We start from the raw sequence: 16915 nt of genomic DNA, 5'->3' as shown, positions 1-16915 counted from the left end.
ATTTTAGATTTGGGCATTATATCTAGACTTTGTGAATACTGTTGCTTTAAGAAAAGTTTTCAAACCACAGTTCCAAACTCCAATTAAGCTTTGGTGCTCCTGGCTCATAGGTTCTCCAGAAGTGGAGGTGGTAATTTAAGTCTTAACGTTTTGTTGCCCATTCTTGCTGTATACGGATGTTCAAACCCATATTCCCAGTTTTTTCTCCCATTTGTGTCTTCCCTCCACATTGTGAAAACACCCAAATACAATGAATGTGTCAAACACTGGAAGGCTAATGGAAAAAGAACTGTAAAGATTTTTTAAGAAATACATGAAAACTCTATATCCTATTTTCTATGATTTTTTTCTATGTTCTAGCAGTGAAACAAAACTGTCCATATAAGCTAAATAATGACAGTTCAAACTATCACACAGCATCACCCCATTATCAGGGTTGTTACATGCATTGATACCAAAATATACTTCACTATAAAAAAATAAATAAAACACAGTACCAGTTTACAAACGGCGTTGCCTTGCCCTATCTTCTCCAAGGAAACTGTGGACCGCTCCACAACCAACATTTAAGGGTTAATGCCTGTTGTAGCAGAAAGAACCTGGGTCAAGTCTGTGGCTCAGGACTAAGCCTAACTGGGATTTTCTTCACATCTGTTCAATCTTCACCTAACTCAGATTAAATTACTTTTGGAAAGTTCACAGGGTGGGAACACTGCTGCTCTGTTATGCTACACAGGTTAAAACAAACAGAAAAAAATCAACAAACTTCATGTATTCTCAACTGTGTGTTTAAAACATCTGAAGAAATCCTATCAATCCTTTAAAACCCATCTTAAATATTTCCTTTTCCATGAAATTATTCCATTGTAAATCCTCATTCAAATAAATAAAATTTGCCTTCAAGTTTTCTAGCATTTTGAACCTTTTCTGCTCTAGAAGGGATATATGTCAGAATCTCCTGTGAATTTTTTTTTTAAATACAGATAAAGGCCAACACTTTAAATCCAATGTTTCTAATTCAGTAGGTCTTACATGGGGACAGAAGAATCTGCATTTTCAAAGCATCCTAAGTGATTCTGATCTGTACCTATGTATGAAGGCTTCCTGGAATCACTGCATGAGATCTGGTACTGAGTAGGGTTCTAGGAACTTGAAAAATAAGATCTGGGCCTGATTTCACAAAGTTTACACTCTACCATAAAGTTCACTAAAATGGTTAAGATTTTTCAACTTTAATATTTACTGTAGGTCTCCAGGCATGATCATAACGGATACAATGATAAAAATGCTTCCAGAAGCATTTAACTTTAGTGAAGAAAATATGCATAGAACATACAAATAAAATCTAAAACAGTAGTATATACTTAAAACACTATACAAGCATAGGAATAGATGATATTAACAAATACTAGAGAAGCAGATACAGTGTTGAGGAAAAAAGCATTTGACCTCAATCAATGAAAAACAGGGAAGATGTCAAGAAAGTGGAGTTTCTTATATAAAGCAAGGCCCAAGCACAGGCACAGAGATGGGGAAAGGGTTGACCATGTTCAAATAGTCTTGAAAAACAGGATATATACTCTGTAATAGAAATGAATCTGATATGAGCTAAACTGGAAGGAACTACACTTATTTATTCAGAAAAGAAATCTAGTGTTATTTAATAATACAGTATTCCCTCCCTCCCAATCCTCAGGGGCTACATTGCAAGGCTTGCAGTGGACCCCAGAAACTGGAGAGAGTACCAAAACGTACAATTTAATGCCTTTTCCATCTTAACTAATCACTTACCATGCACTATGCCCACAACTTTTTCAGTTTGGGGTACAATAGCAAAACTAGCATGAATTGCTTTACTCTTCTTCACAATTTCAAAATAGAAGGTCCTTTTTAATCACAGACTTCAGCGATCTCAGAATATGATTTTTCTTTATGTATCAAGTTGAAAACTTTCACCTTTTTATTTAAGCATGTTACAGTTTTTCTTTAGCATATCTTAGTTCCCAGCATCACTGCCTTTAATGCTTTGGGGCCATTATTAAGTAAAATAAGAATTATTGAAACACTACAATGCTGAGGCAATCTGATAACCAAGATGGCTACTAACAAGCAGGCAGTGTGTACAGAGTAGATATGCTGGACAAAGGGATGATTCATGTCCTTTTGGAAGGGAGCAGGATGGAGGAGATTTCACACCATTCAGACAGAATTCAATTTAAAATCTATGCATACTTCTGGAATTTTCCATTTAATATTTTCAGACTGCAGTTGGCTAAAGACAATAAACTACAGGAAGGGAAACCTCAGACAAGGGAAACTACTATAAATTTTCTATTATTTTAATTTAAAAAATATTTTCTAAGCATCTAGACATGGTTCCTGTCACAACTTTCAACTTAACTAAAACTTAAGATTACATTAAGTTTTAAAACAGAAATAAGCAGGGTAACATGATAAAAAATAATGGGGGTAATTTCCTTTATATCAGTCTACGGTCTTCTTTTGTAAATAGCATTCTAGCTAAGAACTGAAAGAATAGAAAGAAGCCCAATATGGTGGCACACACCTGCAATCCCAGCAGGTGGATCTTGAGTTTGAGAGCAGGCTGGGCTACACAGTGAAGGCCTGTTTCAAAAAAGGGGAGGGAGGGAGAGGGAGACAAGGACAGAGGAAGAGAGAAAGGGAAAGAAAAGAACCAGCTATTCCATGGGAAGAACAAGTGGAACACATATACAAAGAACATGAGTAAAGGAACTTGGCACATTCCAGGGAGGCCAATATGGACAGAACTAAGTTCCTAGAAAAGAGTGACTGGGTGAGGTTAAAGAGGTTAGGATGTAAAATAAGGAGTGCCTGTGTAGGTCACACTAAGGGGCTTGGATTTTACTCTAGTAACAATTAGAAAACCAAGACATGGTTTATATTTAAGATTACTTTTGCTATTAGATGGAAAAGGAACTGAAGGGATAGAGTAATTTGGCCCCATGATTTTCAGAATTTTTAAATTTTTTTTAGTACCAGGGATCAAATTCAGGACCTTGCACTTGCGAGGTAGGTGTGGTGCCACTATGCTACATCCCCAGCTCCAACTGAGCCACATTAATAGTGCACAAAAGAGGCAATGGTTGCTTGGTCTAGAACAACACAGTAAAACTGGAGAGAAGTAAACACTTTAGCAATATAGTATCAAGGCCATACTGACAGGAGTACTAACAGACCAGACAGAGAAAATAAAGGAAAAAAAGCAAATAAATGTTAAAGTTTCTCGCTTAAGCATTTTTCAGAGAATGATGATCAGTCTACTCAACTTCATAAAAGCTCAAACACAGAGCCTTAACTCAGCAAACAAAATGTAAAAATTAATAAATTCTAAAATGAACTAAGGCACTAAGGGAAAACAGGACATTTTCCTAAGTCAACTAAGAGTTTTTCATATCATTAAAGAGGGAACTGAAACTGAGTAAATGAACTGAACAGTTTGGATTGTTGCTACCTTTAATTTTTTGTACATAAAGAAATTATATATCCATATACACACAGACAAGCTCCAAAATAATCATATCTGAATTCCCCAAACATAAAAAATTTTAAGACAGTATGTTAACATTTTCTTATAAATATAAAGAACAGAAAATACCTGGGGTGGCAAGGAGCCCTACTCTCCCTCCCTGTAGAAAGACTAGTGATTCTCCACTTCAACATCTTCTTACAGCACTACTTAACTAGGTTTGGACATCAAAATTACCTGAAAGGCTTACTAAAAGAGATGTGCAGAACTGGACATAAAGAAAAAGACAAGGATGTAGGTAAGAAACTGGATTGGTAAATTTAAGGTGGGAACCAATCAAGAATATATACTTTAAATACACCTTGAGAAATGCTGATGTGCAACCTTGGTAAATCATTAAAAGATGAACATTACTGGGGATTGAATCCCAGAGTGCTGAACTACAGCCCCAGGTTTTTTATTTTGAGAAAGAGTCTTGCCAAGTTGTCCTGGCTAGACTCAAACTTGCAGACTTGCAATCCTCTTGCTTTAGCCTCCCTTGTAGTTGGGATTATAGGTGTGCACCACTACGCCTGAGTGAACCAACTTAATTTTTACAAAATTTTAATTATTCACCTTTTCTAATATTAATGGTTCAAGCCACAAGGTAAATCCTTTATACTCAAAAGTATTTCATGAACTTAGGCAACAAAATTTTTCTTACTGTAATAGAAGTATTAAAAGATTTTTAAAAGTAGCAAAACAGGGCTGGGGTATGGCTCAATGGTAGAGCACTTTGCACTTATTAACAGTAATAGGCCTTATTCTAATACCACAAAAAGCAAGTGGCAAAAACAAAAGGATTATTTTACATAATTATGTTTAAAACAGACTTTGGGGGGGGGGATGTGGGGGGTGGGAGTCATGTTCCTCAATGATTTTAAATATAGTATTATTTTATGATAAAGCCAAGTGTAGGCATCTGCTTAAAAGCTCCTCCGAGGTATCCTTGAAAGGATAATGTTACTTCCTGTAACTACAAGTGCAAACAAAATTACTTCCAGGAGTTTCTATATTGCAATTATATTCTTTTTACAGAAATAAAGATGGAAAACTCAGAGCACTCAAATTTGGGAGATTAGGTAGATATCTGGAAAGGCTTCCAACATGATGTTTGCCAGTGAAACTAAGAAAGCCTATTTCAACTTTACTCTGAATTTATGACATGCTGAAGTAACTCTAATACTCAAAGAATAGATAAAATGTTGAAAACACAAATTAGTCTACAATATTAAAATATGTACACAATGTATTTTTCCTCCAAAGACAAGAAGTTATAATTTCAAGAATATGAATGTCATAATTTATAAAGTACTGGGAAGTAATGCACTTGAGTAATCATAAAAATCTCCTTTCTGCTACAGAAGATACCAAAATGCACAACCAAGCCAGGTGGGTGGCACACACCTGTAATCCTAGCTATTAGAGAATTTCAGGAACTTCATTTTGGCTGAGCATCTATTTATGACAGAAGATATATCGACTATCTGGATATGAGAAACACTGTAGGCATTAATAAAATGATGCAGTGCCCTAAAGCTTCCTCACAAAATGTATTTAATATCATTCACCAAATTCAGACAAATAGTACCAGTTCATGTTATAAGCCTACCATATATTCAGTAATATTTGAAAAAGATCATAGCCTGTACAATTATTTTCCCTTTTTGTCTTCACATAGAGATCTTCCCTTTGACCTAACTTCAGCCTTGCCTCTATCAACACCATCATTTCCAAATGAATTGTCGTTAAGTAATTCAAAATATATTATTAAAATAGTGACCATGGAAAAAAATGCAGCATTAAATCTCTAAAACTGTGAATAACTCATTTACTTAAAATAAGTACTATTTTAATTATAACTTTAGGAATTCTACCCACTGGTTTGTATAAAGTTAACTTAATTAGATGGTTATCACACTTGAAGAAACAGAACAGTGACCTGTCCGCCCCTAAACTTGGTGAAATGTCCTGAAATGATAGGATCTTCCCTGTCCTCTTCAATGGTGACAATCTTTTAAATCATAACAATGACATTATTTAAACAAAAAATCAAAATAAACTGGGGAAAAGAGAAGTGTTAGCTACTAAATTAACATTTTTTGGATCAAAAGAACTACTTTTCTTTTCAAGTAATAGTGAATGCTTAACAGTAAATGGGCCCTCATTCATAGTGATAAATTACATTGTTTTGTTTATAAACAAGAAACATTCTCAAGATAAGTGTGTCTAGTTATGAAGGTTAATTATAAATATTCACAAAAAGTCATGTATGATTAATATTAACAATGAAATTTTAATTCTGGATTCCTTTCTGATGAATAAAATATTGTACCAAATTTACCAGAAACAAAAATTAAAGTTTGCTTCAAGAAAATATTTGATTAAATCAACAAATGCTTCCTAACATTAAAAACAATTTAGTCAATTTTTAATTTTTTTTCTTTTTTGCAACAGATTTGAAACATATTAAATGTAATAAGTAAGTAAAATATATGTGATTACTGGTTCCCAACATGCAGGGTTTAAAATTTAAATGGCCACAGTATTCATGCTATTAATTTTCCAGGTATTCTGAAAAATTTATTTGACAATGTGATATAATAATTAATTTACATTATTTTGTCCCATTAACATTACCAAAGTAGAAGAAATCCCTGTTGCCCAGTTCTATTCAATTTGTATTTGTGATCTTGATTGAGCTTCAGTAACCCCTGTAACAATGAATTCAATAACCTGTTATTCAGAACACAGACATGAACCAGAAATGAAGCAAAACTACAAAACTAGTCTCAGAGGAAAGATAACTTAAAGACCAAGTACATTACTCACATGCACCAATTCATATCCTGATACAAAGCCTTTTCCTTATTTTAAAAGAAAAAAGAAGTATTTAAAATGTATTTGTAGAAAAAAGAAATATTTAAAATGTATTTGTGTTCTTAGCCCTCAGCAGATTAAGAGAAGGAGGAAGGGTTTTCAGAGTAAAGTGGAGAGAAGGCTGGTTAAAGATTTGAGGTCCCACGACAAGTAGCAGCATCAGCCTTTGGCTCACGGAGACCTACTAAATTAGAAACTCTGGGAACAGGATCCAGCAAGTGCTGGGTTTTAACAGGCTTCCAGTTGATTAAGATGGACTCCCAAATACGAGAATCACTGTATGGAAGGTAAGAATACCAACAGCACAAAAGAAAGTCACTACTAAAAAGTAGGAAAGAACTCAAAAATGGTTCAAATAAGCTGCCCTGAGAATGGTCATTCAAGGCACTACTTTGGGGCATTTTAACAGATTGAGAGGCAAGAGAAAAACTTTACCTTCAAGGAATTATAATTTATATTAGAGTAGAAAGCCAATGAAAAGGATAAAGAATCTTAGCATTTATATAACATTGAAACAAACTGCTCCAGAAATTTTGCTACCTAAAAAATATCAATTGTGTTCTGATTAAATCTAATTATCAAGGCACATATGAGCATGAATCATAAAAAAAGCCTATAAGTACTTTGAAGCAAGACAGAACTATGAACTTTGGCAATCATTCTGTGCAAATACTGGTGAAGACATAACAACAACTGAAACTATAAACTTCTGATATCCAAAAAGAATTCAGGTTTACTGTTAAGATTTATTTTGCTAGCTGAATTAGTTACTGTAGTTGCTTTGGTGATGTTTCAAAAGTGAGACACAGGAGGTGAGAGTCGGTTAAAAAAAAGTAGATAAAGATATAAATAAAATAATGCTTTAAAATGTATGAGATTATCACGATCAATTGTTATATTTTTGCATCTAAAGAAGACTGAGAAATATAGCCTAGCTACTTAAAATAATGAAGTCCAAAGTTTGGAGAAACTTCATGGGAGAAACTTCAGGCAATTTCCAGCTTGGTCCACTCATGCTCCTCCATGCTTTCCCTCTTCCCGCTGATTGGAGAGATGCTGAGCAGCCAGCCACTCGACCTGTGTCCCTAATAGGTTATGTGGAGAACAGCATGCTAGCCAATCTGACCTGCTGTTACAAAACCAAGAAGTGAATTTTTGTCATGTTTAGCAACTACATTTGGGATATATTTGTTTCAAGAGTTTAACCTATCACAATTTCACAAATAGTGGGCAGTAAGATTATGGCCCCATAGTAACTATACCTTAGAAGGCAGTTGGTGATTGAAAATATACTAACATCCTATTATCTGTAATGTTTTCTTGTGGGTACATTACCCCCACCCTTAAAAGTGACTATTAGTGACCAGTTACTATTTTAGGAACACTCCTCTAAAATCTGTATAATCGTATCTAAACTACAGGAAAGCATTTATGAAATTGTTTAAAAACTCTTATTTTTAGAAAAACCTATAAGTAGACATTATCACCATATACATTCAGACCACATTAGAGTTCTTGCTACCATTCATGACTAGGGTTTATATTCCTATTTGTGTCAAGGGGTTTGAAAAGGGATACATCAGTAATTCTTTTCCTTTCAACTAAGACCCTTCCCACATGGCCTCCTCTACAATTTGAAAGACAAAAAGAATAAGAAAAAAAGATGGCTTTTACAGTCAAGCAAGAATCAAGGGATAAGAAACAGAAGTTAAGAAACAGAAGAAGCTGAAATTGTTTGCATTCCTACAGAATTAATATGCTCCTGACTATGTAAGTAACACAAACGTAGTGAATTTATTCACCAAATACTATCTCTCCCATGAATACCTACAATCCACTATGCACCAGTGAGCCAAAGGGTTAGAGAAGAAAAGGTCCATGGAGCTCTTAAACTATTCGCCTGAGGGAGGGAAAACAAAAAACAAAAAAGACTAAGAATCATAAAGGTTCTTAGGTTTTAATTCATGTTCTTTCTGCCTTCCAGTTCATTCAGAACACTACAACACAATCATTCACCCCAGACTCTCCTCACCTCTACTTATAAGACAAAGGTGGACATGTTGGGATTTTCTATTTACACAAACTAAGCCAAGGAAGTCCATACACAAACCGTTTAAAATCTTTTTTAAAGTCTAACACAAACATCATACGCACTTCCCTTTTTGCTATCTCTTATCACTCCATTTTTTGTCTGTTTACTAACCTGTATCTCCTATAGGTCCACGGATCACTAAACAATGGAATTTTAGATTTGATAAACTTTAAAAATCATTGGTTTTATCTTTTTCTTACAGAAATAAAGACTCTAAAACAGCAGAAACCAAATGGTATGTGGAAAACCACACAGCTACTTTAGAAGACCTGGTACCGTGTTCTAAACACCTTTGAGTCATAGTCCAATGGAAGCAGTCAAAAAGCCACACTAGTCATTGCTACAGCTGCAGGTCACTGAATCCTTGATAGGAAACCCTACCCTTGCCCATCAAGTCCCTGTCCCCTACTTACGGGAAAACACAGCCAACACTGCGATTTAAACAGGGAGACACAATAGGAATTCTCAAACCTAACAGGACAAATCAACCAGGGATTCCCCAAACAGTAGAATCTTGTCCACTGGAGCTATTTAAGCCTTACCTGACAGGTCTCCAAGCCAGCTGCAGCAGCCACATCCCACTCTGCGCCACAAACGTCTTGCCTCAGTTTCCTGAAATTCCCAACTGGGACAGGAATATAGGCAGCTGGGCTTCTCAACCTGGTTACAGTCCTATCATTCTACCATTAGCATCCTTCCCTGGGACATCACAATCTGTAACCATATACATGCATACACAAAGCAGCCCTTTCTAGGATGAATTCAGCATTATAGCTCAATGAAAAGCTCCTCTTCAAAAAAAGACCTTGGGGATCCCTGGGCTTAGAGGAAAAATAATTAATTTTTCAAATTTATTTTTTAAAGTGGGAAACACTCCTCAAACTAGAGAACCTTGAAAGTTTTGAGTGATTCTGGTGAATACACCTGAAAAACAAAGTAGTTACAAAAAAATGGAAACGTGCAATTTAAAAATAGTACTTACAAATGCTTTAAAACTGATTTTAAGAATGTTTTGGTACCTTATAACACACAATGACTCTAGTTTTGATGCTGTTAAACTTTTAACATGTATATTTTAGTCCTTCTTCGACTATTATTCATCTACATACTTGAGCATTTGCAGTTTTTTAAAGTTCTTCAAAGATGTTTACTGAATTAGTAAAATTCACTGTACTTAATATCCACTAATTTAAAAATTATTTCCCAAGACAAAAATGAAACTTTACTAAATGAGTAATTACCACTTATGCCTAAATTCGTAGTAGATGAGAAATGGCATGGTCCTTTCTTAAGGAATCTGTAATATGCCTTATGAATCTAGATTAAGCAATATCTAAAGCAATTCTGAGAGTATTTTTATGCTAAACTATCTCTATTAATAGTGAGTACAAAAATAATTTGAAGAGGACTGGGTTTAGCTCAGTGGGGCCGCCTCTTGTCTTGAAAATGCAAGGTCCTGATTTCGATCTCCGGTACCAAAAAAAAAAAACCCATAAAAAATAATTTAAAAAAATCAGTTTAGACTAAAACATCAAAATAAATTTGTGGTAGCATTATCCTACAGAATTCACTTAATGGTAGACTCTTGGAAAATAATTACAAGAAAAATATCTTTACAGTTATATCTGCCTGGCACAATGGTGAATGCTTGTAATCCTGGTACTCAGTAGGCTTAGGCAGGAGGACTGCCACACATTCAAGACCAGCCTGGACTACACAGTGAATTCAAGGCCAGCGTGAACTACATAGTGAGATCCTGTTTCAAAAAAACAAAACAAAACAAAACTTTTTTAAAGGCATTATATCCTGTTCAACATGGTGATATTGAAGCACTATATTACGTATTATTATAATTTTTATTTTCTGTCATTATACCACTTAATAAACACAAAATAATTTAAAGATGGCTTATAAAGCTTTTGTGCTTTGAGTGATTTATCACAGAGCCTAAGATACACAACAGAACTGCAAATATGAGCTTTGATATTCTGCAAAACCACAGATTCATCCTATAGTAGTTTCTTATTTTCCTAATGGAACATTCCTTAGCTGGATACATAATACAGCTAGATAGATATATCTATAGGTTTAATTTAATCAACACTATTGTTCCAGTCCTTAAAGCTTATGAAAGTTCGTGATTTTTTGCCTTTATAATTTATTAATTTTAACATTTTCCCCAGTTTGCTTTATTCCTTCCTGTCTTTCACTCTTACAAATTTTATGGACACACATAAATACAAAACTAGCCTATAGAAGAAAATAATTTAAAGGGCCCTTATATAGAAAATATTTTGATTTATTCCTTTTAACAAAAAGAACTAGTACTAGTGGATGAAAGATAAAATAAACAGTTTAGCTCAGGAAAACAGAGAATTTTCATTTTCATTCAAAGAGGATGTACACTGGGTTGCCTTTCTTAGCTAGTGAATTTCTTATTACTGTAAATGACTAAGCAGTGGCTAGATCACAACCCATCAGGAATACCACTTCACAGACTGGCACTATGAAACCTCAAAGTTTCCATCTAGATCAGTAAGCAGTGTGAGAGTATTAACTAAACCAACTACTACACAACTGCAACGGATTAAAACTCCATTTCCTAATCTAATACGAAATGCCATATAACTGATTAGATTTTCATTGTGTTTTAGCAGAGAACTTTAAAACTGAAGATCGTCTTACCCAAGGCCCTCACCATTACAAGAGTAAATAATTTTTTTTTTTGGTACCAGGGATCGAACTCGGGTCCTTGCACTTGTAAATCTCCAGCCCATAAATAACTATTTTTAATGTCTACATTTATAAAATGTTTTAGTGTTCCTGAACAAAAATGATAAATATTTATTTCTCCCTTTTCTTTCCCTTGCCTTCCCTCCCCTCCCAGCCTCTCTCCTTTCCCAAGATAAAAATTAGAGTGAGGAGGGGCTGAGTGGTTCCGGCGCCTGCCTCACAAGCACAGGGTCCCGAGTTCGATCACCAGTACCAAAAAACAAAACAAAAAAAAAAAAACCCCAAAATTAGAGTGATGATACTGGCCAATTCTATGTATCAATGTAGCACCATCATCCTCAGGATGATAACAGTAATTGCTCAGTATCTCCTAAGAATATAAATATTTTCTTTAGTTTTTATTTTCCTCAAAAAAAATTACAAGGGCTGGGGACGTGGCTCAGTGGTACAGCACCTGCCTAGCATGTACAAAGCCCTGGGTTCAATCCCCAGGACAGCAAAAATAGAAAACCTCTATAATAAAATTGATTATAAATGAATACAATTCTTAATGCTACATTTAGTACAATAATCATTCTTCTCTCCAAATCAATATGAGATTTGCTATAATTTAAGATAAAATATAACAAATGATCCAAAAACCTGTACTATCCTCATCTTGAAAGATTAGATATTTGAAAATGTTGAAGCCATTACTGTTCTTTTTGTCATTTACATGTAAATGGTAACATTTTCAAAGTCAAAAAACAAAATAAAAAGTCAAGAATTCATTTTTTCCTTCCCAAACATCCACACACAATTAACCGAGCAAGTGATGCTCAACTCCTGGAGTCTAAGCTGTGTATGAAACCACCAGATGATGTATGCAAACACTAACCAGAAATTCAGGCTGTGTCTGTTGCTACCTCTCTTAAAATCACTTTTAAACATACTGTGGTACCACCAACTTGGAACTAAAATGTAATTAAAATAGGCAACTAAAGTAAAGACTTTATTTACAAAGTCTATTCTCAAATCAAAGAACTCTTAGGAAAAACTCTGATGAAAAAGAATGATTGCAGTTTCCATGATTAAATTTTTGTGGCACAAAAGATTAAAGTATAAACTATTTTTTTACATGCTTAGCAAAGTCATAATTTCATTTCTAAAAATCTACCCAAAATATTTTTGCTAAGCAAGTGATGTTATAAAGATATAGCTTTAGATTTCACATTACATGAAAAGTATTTTTACTATAGCAAACTTGGAAAGTTAATTTTTGAAATGCTATGAACCTCTAAGATAGTAATAAAGACTAAGGAAAAATGCATATTTACAAATTAAAATTGTCCATATAATTATACTTGTATGTGTTCCCAAAGACAATGAACCTCAACTATAGTACCATGATGCCTTACTTATTCTTACAACTATTTACGAATGTAGCTACTGTTCAGATGAAATGTACAAAAAAAACTAAGTCCAGAGATCCTTGATTTCTTTCTTTTTTTTTTTTTTGGTACCGGGGATCGAACTCCGGTCCTTGCGCTTCCGAAGCAGGCAGCGGAACCACTGAGCTAAATCCCTGGCCCAATCCTTGATTTCTTAAATTAAAACAATAAAATCACTATGTGTATAACTCAATTGAAACTTAACATATTAGATAATTTTCATGTCTTGTAAATCAAGTTAGCTATTAATAAATTCAAATAGCTTTTCTAATATTTTACTTTTTGCTTTAAAATTTATAAAAATAAAAACATGAATTATATCTTTTAAGTGATCAAAACAAATTTTAAAAAGAAATATAATTCACGCAGAGTCTCATTATGCCAGGTATTATGTTTTGTTCTTTGTAATGTATGGAAACCCTAAATCTTAATGACCAGCTCAATTTTGCTCAAATATTTTTATTTTTTATCCAAATACATATTTAGATATATAGTTTTCCATATATAAAGAAAATTACACTAGTTCACATAAGTGCCTAAGAATTTAAGGGGTTTTTTTTCTTTTGAGGAAAATAGTAAATTGACATACTTTCAAGGGCAACAGTTTGAAGGATAATCAAAAATAAAACAAAAATTTACAAATGAAAATTATCTTTGGATTATACCTACAGTAGACAAGATGTATTAAAGATAAAGAAACACCATAATCTTACATATCCTATATCCTGAAGTAGCAATGTCAAGAACCTTTTTCAGGCCTTGAAAAATATAAAATGTATAAATAAGAAATCATGGAAAATACTGAATGGGTAAAGTGGTTTTCTGAAAGGAAGGCAGACTTAATCTTTTTTTTTTTGGTACCAGGGATCGAACTCGGGTCCTTGAGCTTGTGAGGCAGATGACAGAACCACTGAGCTAAATCACCGGGCCAGACTTAATCTTTTTTTCTTTGGTCATCTTCAGAGTGTTAAACCATTAACTAAAACGGAGAAATTATGAAGAAATAATAAAGTCATTCTGGTACTTTTAGGAAATTTTAACTTAGCTGATTATCTTAATACTTCCAAAATAATGGTCATAAAGTATTCAAGAGTGCATTTAGTATGCTACACTAATCTATTTCTTTTTTTTTTTTTTATTTGGGTACTGGGGATCGAACTCAGGACCTTGCGCTTGCAAGGCAGGCACTGTAACCACTGAGCTAAATCCCCAGCCTATACACTAATCTATTTCTAATGGTTCCAGACAGTGATTACTTTCATCATAAACAGGAAGTATAATGATCATTTTAAGGTTAGGGTTCTCCAGAAGAGTAAATCGTTTCTCAGCTAATTAAATTTTAGAATTAAAAAATTTTGCCCTATATTTAAATTGAGATGCCCAATTATGGCCACTGGAAGACCCTATAAACAAGTTAATACTTACTGAAAAGCCTAAACAAATATCACAAGTATTAATGGAAAATTTTAAATGTTCTCAAAATCTAAAGTTTTCTCTAATATTTTTAATTCCTCGTTATTTAAAAAGGATTTGGGTTGAGGAGGCTGAGGATATAGCTCAGCGGTAGTGTACATATTTAGAGCCTGGCTTTCATACATGGTACTGCCTTTTTTTTTTAAGGGCAAGCCTGAAACAGTCTGTCAAATATATAACCAAATATTTACTTCTGATACAAGGTACTTACTTAAGAAAGCCAATGGTCTGTGATTAACATTTGCATTCCATTAATTTAGATGCTTTACAAACAGATATATAATGGTAAGTTATAATTCTACTCAGAAGTCCGGAATGTCTCTTCAAGAAATTTCAGATGTATGGCTGACCTACAGATTATGCTCCTTATACAAAGTGAACATACAAGAGACATCACAGTAGTGTACTACTTGGGACTTCTAGGCCACCAAGGGCATTTAATTCTGACACTGCTCTCTAAGGAACAAGGGAAAGCTTACAAGTTTAACTGAAGCTGAAAAGAATCTTGATAGAAGACATGGTAAGGGGACAAATGGGGAGGTGGGTTAGAAAAGAGAGGACACAGTAGAGACAGCAAGAGAGAGAGAATGGGAGGGAAAGGAGGCACTGATGAAGTCCTTGGCAACACAAAGCTGTGTTATTCAAGTGCTGAGTTACCCATGATATTTTATGTGCTAAAACAGATGCTCTGTTCCATAATCATTTTTATTTTGTCATTCTTCCTGATTTAGCATTAGCATTAAGCCCTGGCAGCAGGATAACTCTAGGATGATCTAGATAAATCTTTTGGTTTTGTTTTAGGGTGTGCATATTTCATTTTACTTCTATTTTTTGGAATGTCCAAGATCAAGTAATGACTTTCCAGTACAGGTACAGAAATGTAATCTATGTGTGCAGCTCAATCATTTTACAGAATAACTACTTAATTAATACTTGCTATGAATTCAATATGATTATCCCTACCTTACTTTCCAAACAAGACACAGAGCAGTGGAGGTGGGTGATGTAAATTATATAAGGTATTTTAATAGCTTTATATTCAAATTAATGTCTGTTACAGAATAGATACAAATTTTGCCTAAATATTAAGATAAAAAGAGAAGACTTTAATAAAGCATTAGGTGTCTCAAAGGGTCACTATGGACTGTGCCTCAAAACCTTGAGTGTAAGTCTTGCCTTTGTGCACATTCTTCTGCCATTATGGGTATAATTGGAAGAAAATGACTGAAAAGTAATTTTCCCTACTACAATGATCCCTGAGGCAATACACTTCTTTCCTACTACTGTTTATAATCCTTCACCCAATTTAAATTACTACTATAACATTTATAATAAAAAATCTGGATGATATTAACATCTAAAGGTGTATTTAGAATGACACAGATTTCTTAGAAATCAAGGAAAAAATGGAGAGCTTTGAGTCATACATACAGATCAGTATTCCCTCTATTTCTGGTGCCTTCACAAACATTTTTGAGTGAAATGGCATTACTGACTTTAAATAACAAGGAAATACCAAGCTACAGACAGGTATCTCTCCTGAACAACCATTTTCTCCTTTAAATTTATTTTGTGTTTTTAAAAAGCCCTATAGTTTTGTTCACATTTTAATTTTGCTTTAAAATCCTTAATTGCATATTTGGCCTATGGTACCAAAACCTAGAACATAAAACTCAATGTGTTCAAAAGTGAATCATTCAAGTACACAATTTCAGTTCTAATAAATAATGGTGCTGACAAATTTGATACCTGGAACTCACTGGAAATAGTTACTTAACTTACCTGGTGCTAATCCAGCAGTAGCAGGACTTCCCATGGATGGGTGAGAGAAAACTTGAGAGAAGGCAGACATATTTGACTGGGACACGTTACTCAGCCTGGAGGTTGATCCTCCTTTAGGAATAAACTCGCTTGCAGTAGGATTTGGAGTCTATTTAAAAATCAAATATAGTAAGTTAACACACTTTAGGCCCCCAAAAGACATTGAATCTACTAGTCGTTACTCCACAATGCTTTACTGAGATAAAAATTCACTGAAAAATTTACAAGTCTTTTAGTCTCTGTATGTTAGTATAGCATACTTAAATTTCTTAAAAGAAATTTGATAATCAAATTTTAGAATTTAAATTTTCCATTTGCAGAATTTTAACCTTGGTGACATGTAGAATTTGCCTTTATTTTTCAAGCATGCATCATTACCAAACCAACCTAAGATATTTTAGAGAACTGGGAGGTTGAAACTACCTCAAAACTGAGCAACAAGTTTCAGATTTAGTAGCTTTAAACCACTTCTATCAGGATAAAAGTCAAAACAACCTTTCCTCCAAAATTAATCACTTTGTTTTGTGAACACAGATATTTCTCCAATATGATGCTATGATTTTAAGTAACATAGGAAAGACAAGATAAACACTTATAAACAAGGCAAACATCTGGAAGGAATCAGGGAGGAATCAAGACAGGGAAAAATATATATATATATAAAAGAGCCACCAATGCCTAGGCAGTATAACGTGATTTGTTATGTTTAAAATACTTTACTACATGAAATAACAGAAAAAAAATTTTTCATAGTGGTAGTATGATACTACTTATTTTACATTCAAGTGGTATCATACATCTAGCTTTAACAATAGACCATTATGAGACCATATATCAAATTCATAAAAAGTCTCGTTTTTGTGTGAATTTCCATAAGAGGTAAAATGGAAAAATGGACTAACTGCCACACAATCAAGAACAACTTCCTTATCTAAGAAT

At 33.9% G+C, this 16915-nt stretch overlaps 1 protein-coding gene across 8 annotated transcripts in view; it reads right to left on the bottom strand.

The window, feature by feature from the left end:
• Positions 1-16915, bottom strand: part of Pan3 (poly(A) specific ribonuclease subunit PAN3) — a 140165-nt gene that overhangs the window by 52800 nt on the left and 70450 nt on the right. For all 8 annotated transcript variants that reach the window (XM_021236323.2, XM_004854800.4, XM_013075847.3 and 5 more), the window contains one exon: positions 15938-16085. In XM_021236323.2, coding sequence (XP_021091982.1) covers positions 15938-16085 — 148 coding nt within the window. The remainder of the gene's footprint in view (positions 1-15937; positions 16086-16915) is intronic.

This window comes from Heterocephalus glaber, unplaced genomic scaffold, assembly GCF_053883595.1.
Source record: "Heterocephalus glaber isolate CG9 unplaced genomic scaffold, H.glaber_assembly_v1.0 deba00001719, whole genome shotgun sequence".
Taxonomy (NCBI): Eukaryota; Metazoa; Chordata; class Mammalia; order Rodentia; family Bathyergidae; genus Heterocephalus; species Heterocephalus glaber.
This window is presented reverse-complemented; position numbering and strand designations above follow the sequence as displayed.